This window comes from Cajanus cajan, chromosome 2, assembly GCF_000230855.2.
Source record: "Cajanus cajan strain Asha chromosome 2, NIPB_CcT2T_4, whole genome shotgun sequence".
Classification (NCBI taxonomy): Eukaryota; Viridiplantae; Streptophyta; class Magnoliopsida; order Fabales; family Fabaceae; genus Cajanus; species Cajanus cajan.
The window spans coordinates 66,334,137-66,354,305 of NC_138518.1; the positions used below are offsets into that span (position 1 = coordinate 66,334,137).

The following is a 20,169-nucleotide window of genomic DNA, read 5'->3' on the forward strand; positions in this document are numbered from 1 at the left end:
ATAAAAATTGTTATTTTAAGTTTTTTGACAATCTAGTTTTGATTTTAAATTATAGTGAGACGCTTTCCTTTCAATTGAAACCTACATCATAAAAGTTGATTTTTTTTTAAAATATAAAATTTTAGACATATATTGTACAATTTATATATCATTTATTACATGCAATTAGCATTTTTTATCCAACATTATGACATTCTACTTCAATTGTGATTTTAAACTATTATTTGAAAAATTAGTAACCATCAACCATTCTTTAATATATTAACAACTTATAAATCACTAAAAGAAACTTTATAACTCTTATTGCTATTTCTTTTAACTTTTAATTTTTAAAATAATATAAATATTATTTTTTTATATATAATTTATCTCGTACATTGTACGAACACATGCACCAGTTATTTAGTAACAGTAAATATATATATAAAAAACTTTCATTTATAAGTCAGAAAATCTTATTAATTTAAGGTTAACTATTTGTTGTTAAAGGCAAATATATAGGGTGTTTAAACAATTTGGAAGAAGAAAAAAAAGTCTCTTTTTTACGCGAACCAGATCATCATGTTAATGCCATGGCATTAAAGGAGGACTTAAAGTAACAAATTAAAAAATACATTTAAGTGTTTTTTTTATATTATTTATTACATGTTTTATTTAGAAAAAATAAAAAATAAAAATAAGAGTGAAGATCAAGTGAAGGAAATTATTTTATTATTAATATAGAAAGTTATTTTAAAAACTATTTATTATTTAAGCAATGATTTATTGTTTTGAAAAATAAAGAGTGTGACGAAAGCTGATGAGTGATGAGAAAGATATAAATTATAAAGAGTGTAGGGAAGAGAAATGAGGATTGATTCCTGGCGCGGTTTCATTTCAGCGCAGGAAGTTGGTGACTCCGTTCAAATACGTCACCGCTTACGTTTCTGGCTTTGCTCCATTCCCTTCCATACACCTGAACCGATTTAGGTTTACAGTGTTCACTTTCCAGAAGCATCATCCATGGCAGAGAAGCCGAAGCTGAAGCCTCGACGACTGAAAGGTCACGACGACAGCACAACCTGCTGCATTGCCTCACGTCAACGCTCTCATGTCATCGTCACTTCCGGCGATGTAAGCTCCTGCTCCTTCTCCATTTCCCAAATTCATTGCCAATCACTAGGGTTCAGGATTCGCCAATGTTTCCTTTATTTTCACCTCATTTATTACTATTACAAATTCATCGTTTTAATTGGTTCTAGTTGTGCTTGTTTTCATAAAAAAAAAAAAACAGGATGGTCGTGTTTGCTGGTTTGACTTGCGATGCCCTGATGTGCCGCAACTGGTTATGGATGTTAGCGTGGAGCCAGTTTCGTCCTTGTGTTTCAAGTCAGGTCAGTGTCGGTTTCATTTATCGGTTATGATTTCACTGTTTGATAGTTTTTATTATTTGTAATGCGGAAGGGTTGGTTATAGTGATTTTCTTTTTGTGGGCTACGATGGAGATTTCGGGACCTAATGTGAAGGTGGGATAAAGTGGTGGCAAAGTATCATTGTGATATTTGATGTAGTCCCCAAAGAGATTTGGTGTCTCCTGTCCTGTGCTAAGGCTTATGGGTCTCTATTGTGAATCTCTGTTTTTGTTATGTATTGGCAACTGGCTTGGATGTAGTGACCTGTCAGTGTCACAGATTGATAAAATACCTGGTGAAGATTCATGGTACAGGAACTGTTGAGTCACCTTGAAAGATTAATCCTCAGTTTCATGTGTGTTCTTTGGCTAAAGAGCATGTGATGAGCTTTTGAAGATGAGGAGGAGGCATCTTTGAGGGCTTTTAAGAGAATTTCATTGGTGGGGATGTGATGGACTTTTGCGATTCTAGAACTTGACTATCTTGGCATTTTTGATTAGGTGGCGTGTTTTGTTATTTAGGTCCCATCTACGAGCTTTAAGTCATATTTATGAGGAAGGGTCTGATAAACTTGGTACAAGTAAAAAATACTCTTAAAGCGTTCAATAACTTCCCTTTCCTTTCAAAACCCATTGTTAGGTGGAAAGTCCCTATAATGTAGATGATATGTATAACATTTCACTTTAGTCCATAAGCATTTTATGCTAATATTGATGTATGTCAAGATTAACATAATATACTCTAAAAGTACGTGGAAATATGAATCACATTGTTATTGATGTTCTTTAAAAAAAATTGACACTACTGATCATCAAAATGAATGTTATAATTAAATGATTGGATTGTTAAGTTATATTTTTACAGAAGAATATTGGGCAGTGTAACTCACGTTATAGGGTGCATTTGATGTATGTTTAGGGACAGGGCAAGCAGAACAACACAGTGCAAGTTGTTGAGTCACAATACAATTTTTTGTTACAGCTTCTACTTGATGGTCGATAGACAGCACAAGGAGTTTTGTTCTGTCATCAGTGTACTATTTGATATGTATCAGTACTAACATAACAATGATAACTTTACTATAATACCCTTGTGCTGTATAATGCTTGTTTATGCTAAAAACTGCATGAATTCTTAATTGGTTTCACACACACACACATACTAACAAGAGTAGATATCAAACTAATGTAATATGATGTGGCTTTATCACACTTATTACTATGCCAGTCTGGTTTATTTTCCATGTGAATGTGGAAATTAGATTTTTCAATAAGTTATGGGTTTAAAGTAAGAGTAAGAGCCATACAGTAAATTCCAGTCCTGATTGTCTCCCATGCCAACATCTATATGCAGCAGTGCTTGGACATGTGTGGAATTTGCATTCACTGACTGAGATATCATGATCTTTTTGTTGTTGCTCCAATTCAAGCAAAAATGTGGTAGGCTTAGAACTGTTTATTAATATCAACCAGCATTTTGCTACATTAATTGACATTCATTGAAGGAGCTGCTTAATGATTGCAGATCTGCAGTTGTGCTCTGCATTCTTCATGCACAGTGGTTTTGGGAGGGAGGAGGTTATAGTGAGGAAGAGAGTGGGAAAGTTTCGGCCTTTAAGTAATATTGTGTGTGCATAAATATATAACTATACATGTATGAAAAAGAATTTTATGGAACTACATATGGTCCTTTAAGGGTTTTAAAATTGTGTGCTATAGAACCACTAAAGCGGTGTAGTGGTGCCGGTGTGGAGTGGTCCTTACCCACTTCAAGGGCTGCCATATTGGTGTGGTTTAGTGTAGTAACTGTAGCAGACCAAATAGCAGGCTCAATAACAGCCATTGCAGTGCTGTGTTGATTCCAAAAAAGCCCTCTGAACAAAGAAGTCAGGGCTTTTGTGGGGGGAATATTTTTGGGATTTCAATTTCCAAAAATGAAATCTACAGCTGTAATAATAGTAGCGAAAATTTGAAAGATGACTTGGATTTATGGATGATGATTGATGATTCCCATCTTGTAAGTGTTGACTTTCGTTGGTACTTATATGTTTTGTTTAAGACACCCATGACTTTTTATTGTTAATTAGAATGTCATTAATTTTGAGTAATTTTTATCATTTTTTAGAATATATATGTATATAGTATACATTATGAAAATTATAAAAAGATTTAAAAATAGCGGTTATCCTGTTGTAGCAATTTTGGGCACTGTAGCAATTGCATCCTGTAAATGAGTTTACTTACATCTTTTTACAAACAATTGTCATTTGAATCAGGGATGGAAGATATGATTTATGTCTCCTCAGGAAAGGAAATCAAGTGTTTTGATGTGCGTTTGGTAAGCATTTTATGGTCTTCAAGATGTTTGATTTCAAGATACCCTTCTTTCCATTTACTACTGCTGTACATATATGTGAGTTTGCATTTATTGCATTATTTATCTTCTTCTCAAGGATGTCTGGATATATATACATATTTTGTTAATCTTGATTTATTCTTGTTCCACCTTAATTATTTAGGTTGTTTAAAAAGATTACTAATCATTATACTGATCCTTTGTGTATTATGTTCTGTGCTGAAGGCCACTGCCCAATGGAAGCCATTGGAGAATTACAATTATAACAAAGAGGAGATAAACAAGGTAGATACTTGTTGGTAGGATTGGTATTCAAATATAATGTTATGCACTTACCAGATCTTGTTGAATGTCCCTACTGTTTCTTGGTAAATAAATATGAAACAAAGTTCTATCACTTGTACCGAAGTTGTTTCATTTACTGTTTATTTAATGTCAGTAAATGCTAGCACAGCTCAAGTTAATGGAAAATGTTGCAAATAAGGATGCTTTTTCTTTTTGGAGACTTTTCCTTGCTTATTGTATTTCTCTACTATTCTTAATTTTTCCATTAGTCACTTGTATTCTATTTAAGATCAAGCATTAAATAGGGGCTTGTATTTCTATATAGATTTAAATGATTGGGAGATTAGTAAATTATAATGCAAGAGAGCATGGATGAGAGAAGTTGTGTGCCAGCTGCACACTTGATCCATTTTTACAGCTTGATTACAGTCAATCAATGGAGTGACCAAGTTGATAATTAGGAGAAAATTTACAGCCTAATAATCAGTATCTAACTTATAACCTAATCACTATTAATTGACATAATTCATAATTGTGAATTTGTGATTGACCAAGTGATGATATTGTAACATGTTGCTAATATTTTAACCCTCCCCTTCAAGGCACTCTTAGGTTTTGGGAAGTACAGCAGGTGTGGTTGTAGGTGTTTGCAGTAGTCAACATGCTTGCTGGAAGGAATGGGAGTTTTCAAAGACCAGGAAACAGAGCTGCTTATGGAAAGCAGACTGGGAGAGGCTAAAGATTCAATGGCTGGTGAAGGAAGGCAAAGCTAGTTGATGTGGGTCCAAATATAAAATCTAGAAATTGAGAGTGGAATGATGTCTAAGCAATGATGGAGTTGTTGCTGGAAGAGCTGGTGGCCGGATGCGATGGTACACACCCTCACATGCTGCAGGTGAGGAAGTTGTGCAGATGATGGTAGTACTGTGTGGGTGGCAGGGAAGATGGCTGTGGGTATCAGTGGTTGGTCAATCAGATGTTTCTGCCTCTAGATTGAGGTCACCAGTGCTGAGAACAGCCTCCAGTTGCAGCTAGTACGAAGCACAATTATTGAGGATAAACAGGGGACTTGAATGTAGTCTAAAGAGAACCACTAGATAAAACACAATGAGCTGATGTCGGCCAGAGAGTAGAGAGTACCCTCGTGCCCTGGGAAGGTAACCTGTGGCCAGTCTGAACTGGGGGGAGAACTGCAGATGGAAGCTGTGGTGGAGAGCTGGAGCATGCCTGAAAAGATGAGACAGCCACTAGAATTTAAAGCAGAGTGAAAGCAAACACCAAATAAAGGAGTTCCATCTTTTGAACCAGCAACAGAATATTAACATACTTAGATCACTGAGAATGATACCATCTTGATATCATGTTGAAACAGCTTGTTCAAGAGAAATTGAGTGTATGAGCTGTGCACTTGATTACAATCAATCTAAGGCCCTGTCCAATAATTTTCTCTATAAGCACTTAGAGGAGGGAAAAAAAATTAAGAAGATAAAGTTAATTGAGCTTCTTCAATGACTTACAATCAACTTATGCACCTCAACTTTTGGAGTGGTTAGATGAGAGAGTTTCTATATAAGTTAAGTGCATTAGTTGATCTTAACTTATGAAAGAAGCTCAGTTTATTTTATTTTCTTATCCTACAAGTGTTTATGGGGATGTTTATCCGAATTAAGTCAAACAAATTATGATCTATTCTGGTTTTACTTAAACCTACTTCTCCTTCATCCAAATCAGATAGAAGATTTTGGACCATAGATCCTTCCAGTGTTTTCTCATGCAAATATTCTTCTGTTTCTTGCCTAGACTCGTAACTTTCAAAGGCTCCTCATTGACAAACCCATGTGGAAATCCAATGCTCTCTATAAGGCCAAATCATTTGTTTGGAGAGTGGTTAACAAGGTTAATACAAATGCATTGCTGCAAATTTGCAGAATGTACTTAGCATTATCTCCCATGATGTGTGTTACGGGCAGATCTAGCTCAAATGTTAAATAATAAATATGATGTTTGTTGTCATCTTAACTTTTTTGTATATGAGATTTTTATATGGAATCTATTTGGTGTTTGGTGGTCTTAATCAGAAATATTAAGTATACCCGCACAGGATATTGAAATTATTAAACTAGATTACAGCATTATACCTGAACTTATTGTTGCCTGTACATTCCTTCATTCTGTTGTATTATCAAGTTATCAACTGATGCTATCCTTGTATGAAGGTGTCTTTTGTTAAAAAAATGCTGTCATAATAGAATTGTGTCTGGTTTTGTAGGTTGTGTGCAACTCGAAGTCCACATTTCTTGCTGCAGCAGATGATAATGGTGAGGTGAAGGTATGCCGTGTATTTATTCATCTTGTGCTTTCTGATTTCACCCAGTATGACTGAGCAATTTCAAATTTTCTATATCAATTGAGTTTCTGATGATGTGTGAGACAGAATAAAAACAAAAACACACTGAATCAATGAAAGAAAAAAAAAATGCAAATTCCTGAGGCAGTTTGACTGTGCCTGGTCTCTCCCTCCTATGCCTTACTCATTTTCTTCCTGTTCCTCCTTCTGCCTTCTTATTCTTGTAGGCTCGTTGCCCCTAACAGATTCTCTTTCTTTCTCCAACTACCCTGCCATGTAGGTGGTTGTTTGGAGTCACATTGTTTCCTCTGCTCATATGGGATGTTAGTCTGATGTTTCTCCTCCATTAGCTTTATGCTTTTGGGGTAATTGGTCCTTGACATTATTCTTGCTGAAAATATATTTACTGGATCATTAATTCATTACTTTTATTGCTGGGATTGTGACTCTCCTTTGGATGCTGTGAATTTCTTGGATGCATTTTCTTGTTTCATTTGAAGACATTAACTAAATTTTCTAACTTCCAAGTATTATTGATTTATTCTCGTTAGAAATCATAAGCTGGATTGTATTCTAAAAATTTTCTAACTACCGGTGCCTAGTAATTTTGCTTTATTATCTCAGATGTCAGAAGAAACCATAAGCCTGCATTTTATTCTAAAAGCTTTGGTACATGCCAGAAAACACATGGAAATATACAGTTGGTTTTGTAATTTTTTTTTAAAAACTGATGTGTCTTTTCTTGTGTTATGGGATTACTCATCGTTTTGTATACACTTCCGGTTCTCCCATTTCTTTAATTTTAGAAAGCCAAGTTAACGTTTAATTATCCTACATTTTCATTTTCTTCGTTGTTGATTGAATTTTTTTTTACAGATAATTGACATTCGCCAGCAATGCTTGTATAAAACTCTACGAGCTGGTCATACAAGTGTATCCTTGCCTCTTAGCAATGCTTCACTACATGGCTGCTAATTATGCATATCAGGAGTTTTATTTCAATCCACATCAATATTTCATCCTTCCACTCCCCACTGCCCAATTTTTCTCATATTTTGATCTTCTATAATTAAAAAGTAATTTGATGATATTGTTGTTTACCTTGACCTTGTATTGTAGATATGTAGCACTGTGGAATTCCTTCCTTGGAGATCTTGGGAAGGTATTTAAAATATAATCTTGCTTTCTTTTTCCCATATGAATCTGTGTGTCCCCTCCCCCTTCTTGTACAACTAAAGGTTTTCAATGACAATATACAATTTATGTCTAGAGTAGATTTGTGAGTTGTCCTTGTAGTTGTAGGTTTCCATTGTGTTACTATACTTATTGTCATATTGGAAAATGACAGAAATTTGTATGAAACTTTACATATTAATTATTAACCAACCATGAAGAAGGCAATTATTGGGAGGGCCTCTTAATCATGCATCATTACAGTGCAGGAGGTGTAGTCTCATAATAATGCTTGTGTGGGTATTTTGGTCAAAGACCAAAGAACTCTTCATGCTATACTGCTATCTCTTTCACTCTAATATGTTCATGAGGTACTAAAGTGCTTGACAATAGTGCTTGAGCATGCTCTAGTCCTATGATTACTAGGCTGTAAATCGGAATTAAATGTATGTCAGGCCCATGTGAATGTGAAAGTTTCATGCTAGTATTCTAGAAACATGCATCCATATCTATAGAAAGTTGACTACATTTTGTGTTTTCTTCCCAGTCATTAGTGGAGGTCTTGATTCAATGCTCATGTTGTGGGACTTCTCCAAAGGGCGCCCCTACAAAGCAGTGGATTTTGGTACATTTTTTCATAAATATCTTACTTTGTCTTTACTACGTTTTACATGAGATAAAGTGTCATATCTATAGAAACAGGCAGGTTTTCAAAGAAACAAAAAGGTTCTCACGGAAGTCAGGCAGGTTTGGATATATGTATGCATGAGCTTAAATAATGACTGAACTCACTGCTGGTACTTAATGCAATGTTAATTAATGATCCTTTTTCTAATTTTGTTTTTATTGTTGAAACTTTATTATTCATGGTGGCTTTTACTTATCAAACATACATACCCTTAAAATGATACGAGTGATAAAGGTTGAGATGAAATGAGGGGAAAACATAACTTAATTAACAGGTGAAAGAAGAACTTCTAATTTGCTATTCCTGTCCTTTCTTCACTGCAGCTACATTTGATGTGAGTAGTGGCATTGCTGGCCGGTGTGTCAATCCTGCTTTTGTTCATGCAATAGCAGTTCCGGAAGTTGACATGCTAGATAAATTAGACAAAATATGTGCTGTTGCAAGGGGCGATGGAGCTATTAATGTGATTAACATTGAAACAGAAATGGCTGCTACAAGGTCAAAAAGCTCTTCAAATTCACGAAAAGGATCACACTCAAAATCAAAAGATGGCAGTTCATCTAGCAATACAGATACAGATCAAAATGGAAAAAAGAGGTTGCATTTGGATTACACTTTGGGTGGCCATACTGCAGCTATTTCCTGCCTGTAAGTCAATTCCTCATCTGCGATATAGCAATTGTAAGTGTCACACTAAATTCACTTGTCCCCTTACTCATGTGGGTGGCACAGGGCATTTTCATTGTTTGGTGAGAGAGGTAAATTCCTGATATCTGGAGGAAATGATAAGATGGTGAAGGTATGGAATTGGTCTCGTTATTCAGATGTTGGGTTAAGTGACGGCAACATCAATGATGTCCTACATTTGAACATTGAAGTACCTCGAAAAGTGAGTTGTGATAAAATTTCATTGGAACTTTTGGATGTTGGTTACTTGTTCTGCTTCTGCCAAATATGTCTATGATGCATTCTCATTTCTACTCTTCATTTGGCAGGTCAATTGGCTGTGTACCACCTCAGCTGATACAGACAACCTTGTTGTATGCGACACATCTAAAGTAGTAAAGGTCTACTCTATAACATAGTGTAAAGCTAGATGACAGTGATTCTTGGAATGAGTATTTATGGAGACCAATCAAAACCTAAAATGACTGTTTGAAATTGTAATGTTGCAATTATTCCGAAGATCGTGCTCTTGACGGGAAACGTCCTAAAAGCACAAGGCTTTCTGCCTGGATATACTTGCCTGGGTGCCTGCTTTGCGATTCTCTCCCTGATTCAATGCCTACAGGAACTGTTCAATGATGACCTATACTTGCTCATTTGCATGGTGTTATTCATGCCGTGTATACTTGCACTTTCCCATTCTCCTGTTATTTTGCTTGCACATACTCGATTATCAAAGCTATTAAGTATGAAGTTAAATGTCTGTTAGAAGTGAAGCTAGTCTTGTTATGTATCCTATTTGTAATACATTTAGGTTGATCTTGTTCGAGTAATTGTTGGTGAATACTGAATAAAATAACTTATTCTGCTGTACATTAACAAGCATAACGAAAATCAACCTTGATATTTGCATATTATTTTGCGATGCAAATTTTACTCCATTGTAATTTGTGTGCAGGGATTGGTCCAATATCTGTACAAGAAACCCATTTTGTATTTCGATTCTATGATGGCCAAATTCATGCTTAGAGAAGTAGGTTAAAGTATATATTTATGGGAAGTGATATTTGTGCGACAATTTTGTATCTGATTTCATATTATTAAAATACTTTTTTAATCCCTATAATTCATTTATTTTATCTTTTAATTCTTATAATTTAAAATAAATATTTTTATTTTCTATATTTATCTTTTTTAATTTTTTTAAATCTTTATAGTTTAATATATATATTTTTAGTCTTTATATTTGTCATTTTTAAACCTTTTAATTCATTTGTTATTTTTTTGTAATGTTTATTTTGTAAGATGTGATAGAGATCTTCAATTTTGTGAGTAAAAAAAAGGATGTTTTGATGATGAGCTTTGTAGGTAAAGATATAAAAGAAATGCAAAAAGTCAAGAGATCTAATTTATAATAATTTTATTAAAATAAATTTAACATTAGGTGTATAAGTTAAATTATTACTTTTGTTATGTTAATATGAAAGATACAACGTAATAAAAAATAAATTGATGATAGAGATTAAAATAATTAAAAAATTGAAGGTATAAAAGTTATAAAGATCTATCTTAAACTATAAAGATTGAGAAGGATCAAGATAAGAATTAAACAAGTTTATTTTAAATTATAAGGAATAAAAGGTAAAGTGAAACTCTAAGGATTAAAAAAAATATTTTAATCTTTATTAATGGTATAAAAAAGACAGATATAAGTAAGGTTAAAATACTTTTTAGTATCTATAATTTCACTTACTTATCTTTTAATCTTTATAGTTTAAAATAAACTTTTAGTCTTTATATTTATTTTTTTTCAATCTTTTTTAGTTCAGATAATTTAAGATAAATTTTTTAGTTTATATACTTACAATTTTTTAATTTTTTAATTTTTATCGTTAATTTTTTATGTAATATTGTCCATTTTGTGTCGACTTGATAAAATCTTAATTTTGTGAGTTAGAAAAAGAGTGTCTTAATAATGAACATTATAGGGGAGAGTACTAAAGAGACATTAAGTATTGAGAGATATTTAATATTAAATACACAAAGTTAAATTAATATTTTTGTCATGTTAGTACAAAAGAAACAACGTTAAAAATAAATAACGACAAAAATTAAAAAAATTAAAAAACTGTAAATATAGAGTCTAAAAATATTTATTTTAAAATATAAGGACTAAAAAAATATAAGTATAGGAACTAAAAAATACCTATTTTTAATTATAAAAATTAAAAGATAAATAAAAATATTTTAACATGTTAAAAAATGATGATGTATAAATTGTTAAATGCGGATATTATTCTATTAATGATGATAAATGCGGGTTATACCCATAGGATGGTAGGAATTGACTTTTTTATATAAGAATCAACTTAAGTATCAAATGTTGTGCTTAAGAATTAAAAATATATTTTAACCGGTATATATTTAATATTTTTAAGGATGTATTATATCCTTCTAGTTTCCATAATATGCAATATAAATGACATATTTGATGTATATAACATGATTACGGGTGAGTAGATGAATTCAAGTTCATGAGTGAGTTGGTTTAGTTCGAAACATTCGTGTTTAATGAATTTAATTTGCGTGGACTAGTTCGTGAACTTTATTAATTAATTTTTTAGATATTAAAATTTTAATATTTAGTTATTATAACATTAAAATTATGTTTAATTGATGTGTATTTCTCTTTTATATTATTTTAAAGATATTTTGATGTTTTTATTATTAAAGTTTTGATTTTATTGTATAAGTATTGTAATATTTTTAGTCTTAATATTTTAATATTTAATGTTTAAGAATATTCTAAATGTTAGTAAATTTTGTGAGATAGATTTTGGCTTAAAAATAAAAAATATTCTTCTTTTTCTCCTTGTTTTTTTCATCTCCTTCTTCTTCCAATGTAGACTTATTTAAAACTACAAACTTAAAGTTAGAGTATATTTTAGTTTATTTATAGACTTATTTAAAACTACAAACTTAAAGTTAGAATATATTTTAATTTATTTATAACTTTTACTCTCTTTATCATAACTCTTCGACCATATTTTAAGTTTTTAATGTAATATTTAGCAAACATTTTTCTGTTATAAGGTAAAGTAAAATAAGACAAGAAAATGAAAATAAATTAATATATAAAAATTAGGCAACTATAATTCTTTTGAAATAAGATTATTATTATTATTATTATTATTATTATTATACACACCTAAGTTATTTATATTTTTTTAAAATTTAATGGTGATACATTATCAATGTAAAATGTTATCACACAATCAACTAATTAAAAATTATGATTTTTTTTTTACTTTTAAGATAATTATTATAAAAACTAACAAATCATTTATGGTGAATTGTGATTTGATAAATGTATAAAATTATTTTATACTATCGATGCATCATCATTAAATTATTTTTTTTTATATCAAACTTATAAAATTGGGACCTGATTTATTTATGTAATCAAACTTGAGTTGATTTTATGTAAATTGAAGCTAAAGATTTAATTTCATTTGCCTACTAAGATAAACTAGCTTAATTGAATATTTAACAAGTAAAATTTAAAAATTTACAGATAGTTAAAATCATTTGCATCCCTATTAATATTGAAACATCGTTGTTAGTTGACATTAGTTTGGATATTTAATGATGAATGGTGTTCCTTAAGTCAACTTAATTGGCTTAGATGTGAAAATAAATTTTATGTACTTGGGTTCAATTTTCCGTAAAGCAAGGAGAAAATTAATCAAAGCCAACACTAGTTCGCAATGAATTACTTAATTGCTTATTTAAGTGTCCTAATATTAAGTCTTCAAAAAATGTTTCCTAAAATTAATTTTATTTTTTGGAAATTTATATGCAATCGCCATAACCTATTCTTTCAACAATATGATCATTTCCAGAAACGAAGACATTGAGCTTTTATTAATATCATCAACCTGGAGGGATCGTTTCCAATTAGCTATTTTTTATTCTTCAAAAGAAACTTGTCTTTTTTTGGGGTAAAAGAGCACATGATATTAATTCTCTTTCAAATATAACTCAACAAATAGATCGCTATTTTTGTGTTGGTAAAACTGGTAAATTTCCAGCGTATGATAAACGGTTCTTTTGGTTTCAAAGACAAAATAAGTAACATAATGCTTCACTTCCTTGTACTTCCAAAATTGACATATTGTTCCGCTTCATCCGTTGATATACCCCACACAACTGTTAACTGAAGCCTCCCTTACACTTCCTGCAATAAATTGATATATTGCTCACTTCACCAATAAAATAGACATTGCTTCTCTTCTCTCAGTCCATGTTGTGTAGCACAGAAATTATGACACCAACTATCCAACCTCACAAAAAGAACCTACCACCACCACCTCCACCATGCACGCCCTTTGCATTGACACACAATGGCTTTCTCCATCCCCCCAATGGGTTTATGCTCCTTCATATAAAACCCATACGACCACAGATTAAGGAGCAAAGGGTCAGTGAGAGATATACTGCCACTTTGGCCCTTTGATAGAAGGTGGTGCTAAACCAAAACATGGTGCAGTCTGGTGTTCCCCTCTGTAGCACTTGTGGGGAACAAGTGGGACTTAATGATAATGGGGAGGTCTTTGTGGCTTGTCATGAATGCAATTTCCCTATTTGCAAGGCTTGTTTTGAGCATGAGATCAATGAGGACCATAGGGTCTGTTTGAGGTGTGGCACTCCCTATGAAGGTAATGCTTTATTGTCTATATTCCATGGAAAAATTTATGATTCGGTTCTGTTTGCCATGTGGATTTGTAACTCTTGTTATGTTCCTTATTCAATCCCCATGCAATGGTTATTTGAGACTGATGATCATGGGAGGCTAATTAAAACTATTGCATTAAAGAATCATTCAACAGAGTAATAGAGTATTAGTTTTAGATAATGAGAAAGAGGCAATGAAAAGTATGTAAAATTGTTTAATTTATCTATAGATATTTTAAAAAACTGTTTATTTATTTCAAAAAAGTGGTTGTTTTTCTCGTTCAATACATACTGAAACATCCTAAGTTATTTTTTCCTTTTGTATACTTTACAGAGAGAACAAAGGTTGATGATTTCCATGAGATAGAGGTTCACGAAAATCAATCCACAATGGCTTCCGAAATCAATAACTCTCAGGTGATGGTTTACTAGCCATTATTAGTTACACAAGTACTAAACAGCCTTTTTAAAAATAAAAATAAAAAAACAAAAAAGTCAAATATTAGGAATATTTTAAGTTGCCAACATTTTCACTTACAACCGCACCTTGAATTTTGTAGGATGTTGGACACCATGCTAGACATGTCAGCACAGCGTCCACGGTTGATAGTGGTAAATGAGAGAGACTTCAGACCATATTCAATAGTACAATTTCTTTATAAGCATTGATTATTATAATAACGTTCTTCTTGTAGAGGTACATGAAGTGCATGAAGTACATGAAGAATCTGGGAAATCAACCTGGAAAACTAGAGTGGAAAGCTGGAAGGGAAAGGGTAAAAAGAACAAGAAGAAAAAGGCTGAACCTAATGCAGAACATGAGGCCACAATTCCACCAGAGCAGCAAATGGAAGAAACCAGGTTTGTTTAATGAAAAATGACACAGAATTTCCTGCTATGGACAATAAAATGTAATACAGTATATTTATGTACTTACTCATTGATTGTAAATCTATCATAAAAGTTCGTATACTTATTCAATTATTCACACAATGATATGTTTTGCAGGCCCAAAGAGGCTGCTGCTGCTGCGCCACTTTCAGTAATTATTCCAATGCCAAAATCCAAAATTGCACCATACAGAACAGTGATCATCATGCGATTGATAATCTTGGGACTTTTCTTCCATTATCGAGTTACAAACCCTGTTCATAGTGCTTTTCCTCTGTGGTTGACATCTATCATTTGTGAGATCTGGTTTGCATTTTCCTGGGTGTTAGATCAGTTCCCTAAATGGTATCCCATCAATAGGCAAACTTTTATTGACAATCTGTCTGCAAGGTAAATGCACAAAGTTATGAAATATTTGGATGTGTTGTGCTTGTGCCTTGTGCTTTAAGGATGATTTGCACTAACAAGTCATATTGTAGAATGGGATTTTTTTTTCTTTCTGTTTCTTTCCCTATTAGGAATTGTGAAAGGCAATCTATAAAAATAAAATAAATGAAAATATTTAATACAAGTTAATTTTTATCTACTTCCTTTGTAAAAAAGTTCTACACGATGATATGATCATGTGTTGTCACATCATTCAATGATTTTGAGATTTTGACTATGATTAGTTGATGACCGTTACTTAACAAGGCATATACTTTTAATGATATGGCAACAAATTATTAGAGAAGAGTGGAAATTTTTCTCTTAATCAAAATTAAATCCATACAGACAGTGCCATTTAGAAGAATTGATACTGAGCCTGTACTTTGAATGCTGATGCACACTTCTATAATGTTATGCCAGGTTTGAAAGAGAGGGTGAACCCAATGAACTTGCTGCTGTTGATTTCTTTGTCAGTACAGTGGATCCTTTGAAAGAGCCACCATTGATCACAGCTAATACAGTGCTTTCTATCCTTGCGGTTGACTATCCGGTAGATAAAGTATCCTGTTATGTGTCTGATGATGGTGCTGCAATGCTCACATTTGAATCTCTTGTGGAGACTGCTGACTTTGCAAGGAAGTGGGTGCCATTTTGCAAGAAGTTTTCAATTGAACCAAGAGCCCCTGAATTTTATTTCTCTCAGAAGATTGACTATCTTAAGGACAAGGTGCAACCTTCTTTTGTGAAGGAGCGTAGAGCAATGAAGGTAAGCTTTGATATTAGATATATCTGATTTTATTTATTCATCAATCAACATCATGTTTTTCCAAATTGAGTTTCTTAGAGAAACTTCTTCATGATTACTTTTCAATTCTGTCAGAGAGACTATGAAGAGTATAAAGTACGGGTTAATGCTTTGGTAGCTAAGGCTCAGAAAACACCAGAAGAAGGATGGACTATGCAAGATGGAACACCTTGGCCGGGAAATAACTCACGTGATCACCCTGGCATGATTCAGGTATATTCACTGTTTGTGTGTGCAATTGACTCTTTTGTTGACAATGATAAGCATAAAGAAAAGAACACTTCTTTTTATGATGAAAAACTTTTATGATCATAAGATTGATTAATTTAGTTCTAGCAATCAATTATTAGTACAAGTGCATGTATACATATAGCAAAATCTATGTGTACCATTTCCAGGTTTTTCTTGGACACACTGGTGCACGTGACACAGAAGGAAATGAACTTCCCAGGCTCGTTTATGTTTCCAGAGAGAAAAGACCAGGTTACCAACACCACAAGAAAGCTGGAGCTGAAAATGCACTGGTATGTATAGATAATAGATAGTTCACTAACATTTCATATAAGGTCATTAAAATTTTATAATGCTTAATGATTATACGGATTTATGCAGGTGAGAGTGTCTGCAGTTCTCACAAATGCTCCCTTCATTCTCAATCTTGACTGTGATCACTATGTTAACAACAGTAAGGCCGTTCGGGAAGCAATGTGTTTTCTCATGGATCCAGAAGTTGGTAGAGATGTGTGTTATGTGCAGTTCCCCCAAAGATTTGATGGTATTGATCACAGTGATCGGTATGCCAATCGCAATACAGTTTTCTTTGATGTAAGTTATATCAATGCAACAATTTCATCTCGAATCAACAGAAAAATGCGATCTTACGCGGTAGAAAGTTTAACTCATCAAACAATGCACAAATACTATGCCTAGTCATGAGATGAGTCCAATTCCTTTGCATTTGTTCTGTTCCTATGTCGTGATTGTCTCATTCTTAACAACATTAATGTAATGATTTCGCGTTCTCCAAATACACATACAGTGCATGCATGCAATGCCGTAACTTCTAACAAACCTGCAGAAGAATTCCTGGACAACAATATAATTTCCGACTCTCATCCCTATTTGATGGTCTTTAATTGTTCACTTCAGGTTAACATGAAAGGACTTGATGGCATTCAAGGACCAGTGTATGTGGGGACTGGATGTGTTTTCAATAGACAAGCACTTTATGGCTACAGTCCACCTTCTATGCCCAACTTACCAAGATCTTCATGCTGTTGCTTCCCCTCAAAGAAGTCCACCACAGACGTTTACAGAAATGCAAAGAGGGAAGAACTAGAGGCTGCCACTTTAAATCTCAAGGAGATGGACAGTAAGCTCAGTTAACTTCATCAATCATATTTATATAAGCATGTAGCAGAATCTTCTGTGAAGTACTCTTCTGGCTTCTTTTCTTGCAGATTACGATGAGCATGAGAGGTCAATGCTGATTTCAAATATGAGCTTTGAAAAAACTTTTGGCTTATCTACTGTTTTCATTGAATCTACACTAATGGAGAATGGAGGAGTGCCTGAATCTGCAGATCCCTCCATGCTGATCAAGGAGGCCATTCACGTAATTAGCTGTGGATATGAAGAAAAGACCGAATGGGGAAAAGAGGTTTGGCTTAAATATTTAGTGTTTCTGTACGATGTCCTTCAAAATCCCAGGACATGTTTGGATAAAATCTTTCAAAAACACTTATAGGAAAAAAAATATGAAGAAAAAAAGAAATAAATTTCATAAGTTAAAATTAAATTATGCATAATGTATGAGTTAATTTGTAGAAAATCTCTTATATTAGTTTCTTCAAAAACTTTTTTTTAAAGTCATATAGAAAAGTTAATTTTATTCTTTAACTTACAGTTTCTGCATTGATCAATTAAAACTATTTCTTGTCTTTTCAGATTGGTTGGATTTATGGTTCAGTCACTGAGGATATCTTATCGGGGTTCAAGATGCAATGTCGAGGATGGAGATCAATTTACTGCATGCCTTTGAGGCCTGCATTCAAAGGGTCAGCACCTATCAACCTGTCTGATAGATTGCACCAAGTCCTTCGATGGGCACTTGGATCAGTTGAAATTTTCCTAAGTAGACACTGCCCCCTCTGGTATGGATTTGCTGGTGGCCGTCTCAAATGGCTGCAGAGAATGGCTTACATAAACACCATTGTCTACCCTTTCACATCCCTTCCTCTTATTGCTTACTGTACTCTGCCAGCAATTTGCCTCCTCACAGGAAAATTTATCATACCAACGGTAATTTCCTCTTCTTTATTTTTGCTTTAACATAAGTAGTTAAAGAGAAAGTTGCTATCAGTTCATTTAATCCCCATGGATAATCTCCCAATTGTCCTATGAAATATAAATGATTTGTAATTATTACACAATCAAAGAAAATTATTTAGTTAACCTATTCATTTGATGCCTATAGTTGTCCTTATATTAAGTTTTAGTCTCTAAACAATTTTTTTAAAACCGTTAGGAAGTGGTGTTAATAATGAGGACCAAAACTTAATTTTTACACGTGTAGGAACTAAAACTAAAATAAGGACAACTATAGTAATCAAGTAAAAATAGTTAAACCAAATTATATATAAAAGGTTTAATTATATTTTTTATCATTTTTTTTTATATTTTTACAAATTTTCTCATCTAACTTTCAAAATTGTATGTTTCATAACTTAATTTTCAAAATTTAGCACATTTTATCACTACATTAGTTGACTGTTAATGTGATACATTAACGGTTGATGTGATATATTAAGTATATCGATTATTATTATGTCATATTATATTATATTAATATATATACGTGATATCAATAATTCATGTTAATAGTTAAAATATCACATTAACAATCAAGTGTCACGTAATAATTAATTAATGAGATAATAAAATATACAAATTTTGAAAGCTTTGTGACAAAATATACAATTTTAAAAATTAGTTGACAAAATTCACAAAATATGAAATATATGAAGCAAAAAGTAGAATTAAACCTGCGTAAAAAGATATCGATATGGAATTGTTTATACTAATCACCAATATGTTACATGATGTTGTTGTATACAAATTTGACACAGCTTTCGAACGTTGCAAGTGTTCTTTTTCTTGGACTTTTCCTCTCAATTATAATAACGAGTGTGCTTGAGCTGCGTTGGAGTGGCGTTAGCATCGAAGACTTGTGGCGTAATGAGCAGTTCTGGGTGATTGGAGGTGTTTCAGCTCATCTATTTGCTGTGTTCCAAGGATTTCTCAAGATGTTGGCTGGTGTTGACACCAACTTCACTGTGACTGCCAAGGCTGCAGAGGACACAGAATTTGGTGAACTTTACTTAGTGAAGTGGACTACACTCTTGATTCCTCCAACAACCCTTATCATTGTTAACATGGTTGGTGTTGTTGCTGGATTCTCTGATGCACTGAATGGGGGGTATGAGTCTTGGGGACCCCTCTTTGGGAAAGTGTTCTTTGCTTTCTGGGTGATTTTTCATCTCTACCCCTTCCTCAAGGGTCTCATGGGTCGCCAAAACCGCACGCCAACCATTGTTGTTCTGTGGTCAGTGTTGCTGGCCTCTGTCTTCTCTCTCATTTGGGTTAAGATTAATCCATTTGTCAACAAAGTTGACAGTGAAACCATCGCCGACACATGCATTGCCATAGATTGTTAAGCTATTGCATACAATACAAATACAAGAATGCTTTCCTTTAGTTTTTCAAAATATGTATAAAAGGGTGTGCATAAGGATAATTATTAATTCTTTGTTGAACTGAATGGAAAATCTCTAAGCATTGGCCTAAGTATATTATAATATTATTTATCAACGTGAAAAATAGAGATTTTTCTAATTGACCTATAATATAGGTTTGGTAATTGTCATTTACCACAAACGAAAACATATTACTAACAAAGGTAATCAATTAAATAAATACATATTAGTTTACTAACAATGGTTAATTTAGTGGATAAAAATTGAATTCATATCTCATAACATAACATAGATTTGAATTTCACTACCGATATGAAATTTTATTAGTAGATAAACTATATATATATATATATATATATTTTTTTTTTTTTTTTAATTATAAACAATTTTTGAATATTAAGATCTGTCGTAACTTACACAAGTTACAAAAAATTTCATTAATTTCAAAAATTCAATTCACCTCAACTTAGAAAGAAAAAAAATGTTATATTCCTTCTACAAATATTGTTATGCTTCTTACGAAATTATCCAAAAGCCCAAAAATAAGTTACAAGTGCAGTTAATCGTAACATTTTTAATATTGAAACAAATGATTCGGGAGAAATTCACACGTCTCTTATGAGTATGGATTTAAATCCACATTACACTAC

At 32.7% G+C, this 20,169-nt stretch overlaps 2 protein-coding genes across 3 annotated transcripts; both read left to right on the top strand.

The window, feature by feature from the left end:
- The first annotated feature begins 825 nt into the window (after window positions 1–825).
- Window positions 826–9,822, top strand: LOC109789062 (Transducin/WD40 repeat-like superfamily protein). Of its 2 annotated transcripts, none has more exons than XM_083068755.1 (11): window positions 826–1,113; window positions 1,274–1,373; window positions 3,667–3,728; window positions 3,972–4,031; window positions 6,301–6,360; window positions 7,255–7,311; window positions 7,498–7,540; window positions 8,099–8,176; window positions 8,563–8,887; window positions 8,972–9,128; window positions 9,235–9,822. In XM_083068755.1, the coding sequence occupies exons 1-11, from the start codon at window positions 1,003–1,005 to the stop codon at window positions 9,322–9,324; spliced, it is 1,143 nt and encodes a 380-aa protein (XP_082924881.1). In that variant the 5' UTR covers window positions 826–1,002; the 3' UTR covers window positions 9,325–9,822. The 2 variants fall into 2 exon arrangements, with proteins under 2 accessions (XP_082924881.1, XP_082924882.1); XM_083068756.1 differs by lacking the exons at window positions 826–1,113; window positions 1,274–1,373 and adding exons at window positions 4,634–5,424; window positions 5,832–5,927.
- Window positions 9,823–13,121: 3,299 nt separating this feature from the next.
- LOC145954476 (cellulose synthase A catalytic subunit 8 [UDP-forming]) lies at window positions 13,122–19,669 on the top strand. The gene is made up of 13 exons (XM_083068754.1): window positions 13,122–13,623; window positions 13,974–14,056; window positions 14,200–14,251; window positions 14,335–14,500; window positions 14,648–14,920; window positions 15,380–15,725; window positions 15,840–15,977; window positions 16,163–16,288; window positions 16,377–16,589; window positions 16,914–17,136; window positions 17,225–17,424; window positions 17,712–18,065; window positions 18,893–19,669. The coding sequence occupies exons 1-13, from the start codon at window positions 13,446–13,448 to the stop codon at window positions 19,478–19,480; spliced, it is 2,940 nt and encodes a 979-aa protein (XP_082924880.1). The 5' UTR covers window positions 13,122–13,445; the 3' UTR covers window positions 19,481–19,669.
- The last annotated feature ends 500 nt before the right edge of the window (window positions 19,670–20,169 follow it).

What these genes read in the sequence shown, in the direction of transcription:
- LOC109789062 (XM_083068755.1), top strand. Translation starts at nt 1,003, where the DNA reads ATGGCAGAGAAGCCGAAGCTGAAGCCTCGACGACTGAAAGGTCACGAC. An exon ending in ATGATAATGGTGAGGTGAAG is followed by an intron (nt 6,361 to 7,254) that starts GTATGCCGTGTA and finishes TTTTTTTTACAG; the next exon opens with ATAATTGACATTCGCCAGCA. An exon ending in CTACAAAGCAGTGGATTTTG is followed by an intron (nt 8,177 to 8,562) that starts GTACATTTTTTC and finishes TCTTCACTGCAG; the next exon opens with CTACATTTGATGTGAGTAGT.
- LOC145954476 (XM_083068754.1), top strand. Translation starts at nt 13,446, where the DNA reads ATGGTGCAGTCTGGTGTTCCCCTCTGTAGCACTTGTGGGGAACAAGTG. An exon ending in ATTGACAATCTGTCTGCAAG is followed by an intron (nt 14,921 to 15,379) that starts GTAAATGCACAA and finishes ATGTTATGCCAG; the next exon opens with GTTTGAAAGAGAGGGTGAAC. An exon ending in ATCACCCTGGCATGATTCAG is followed by an intron (nt 15,978 to 16,162) that starts GTATATTCACTG and finishes TACCATTTCCAG; the next exon opens with GTTTTTCTTGGACACACTGG.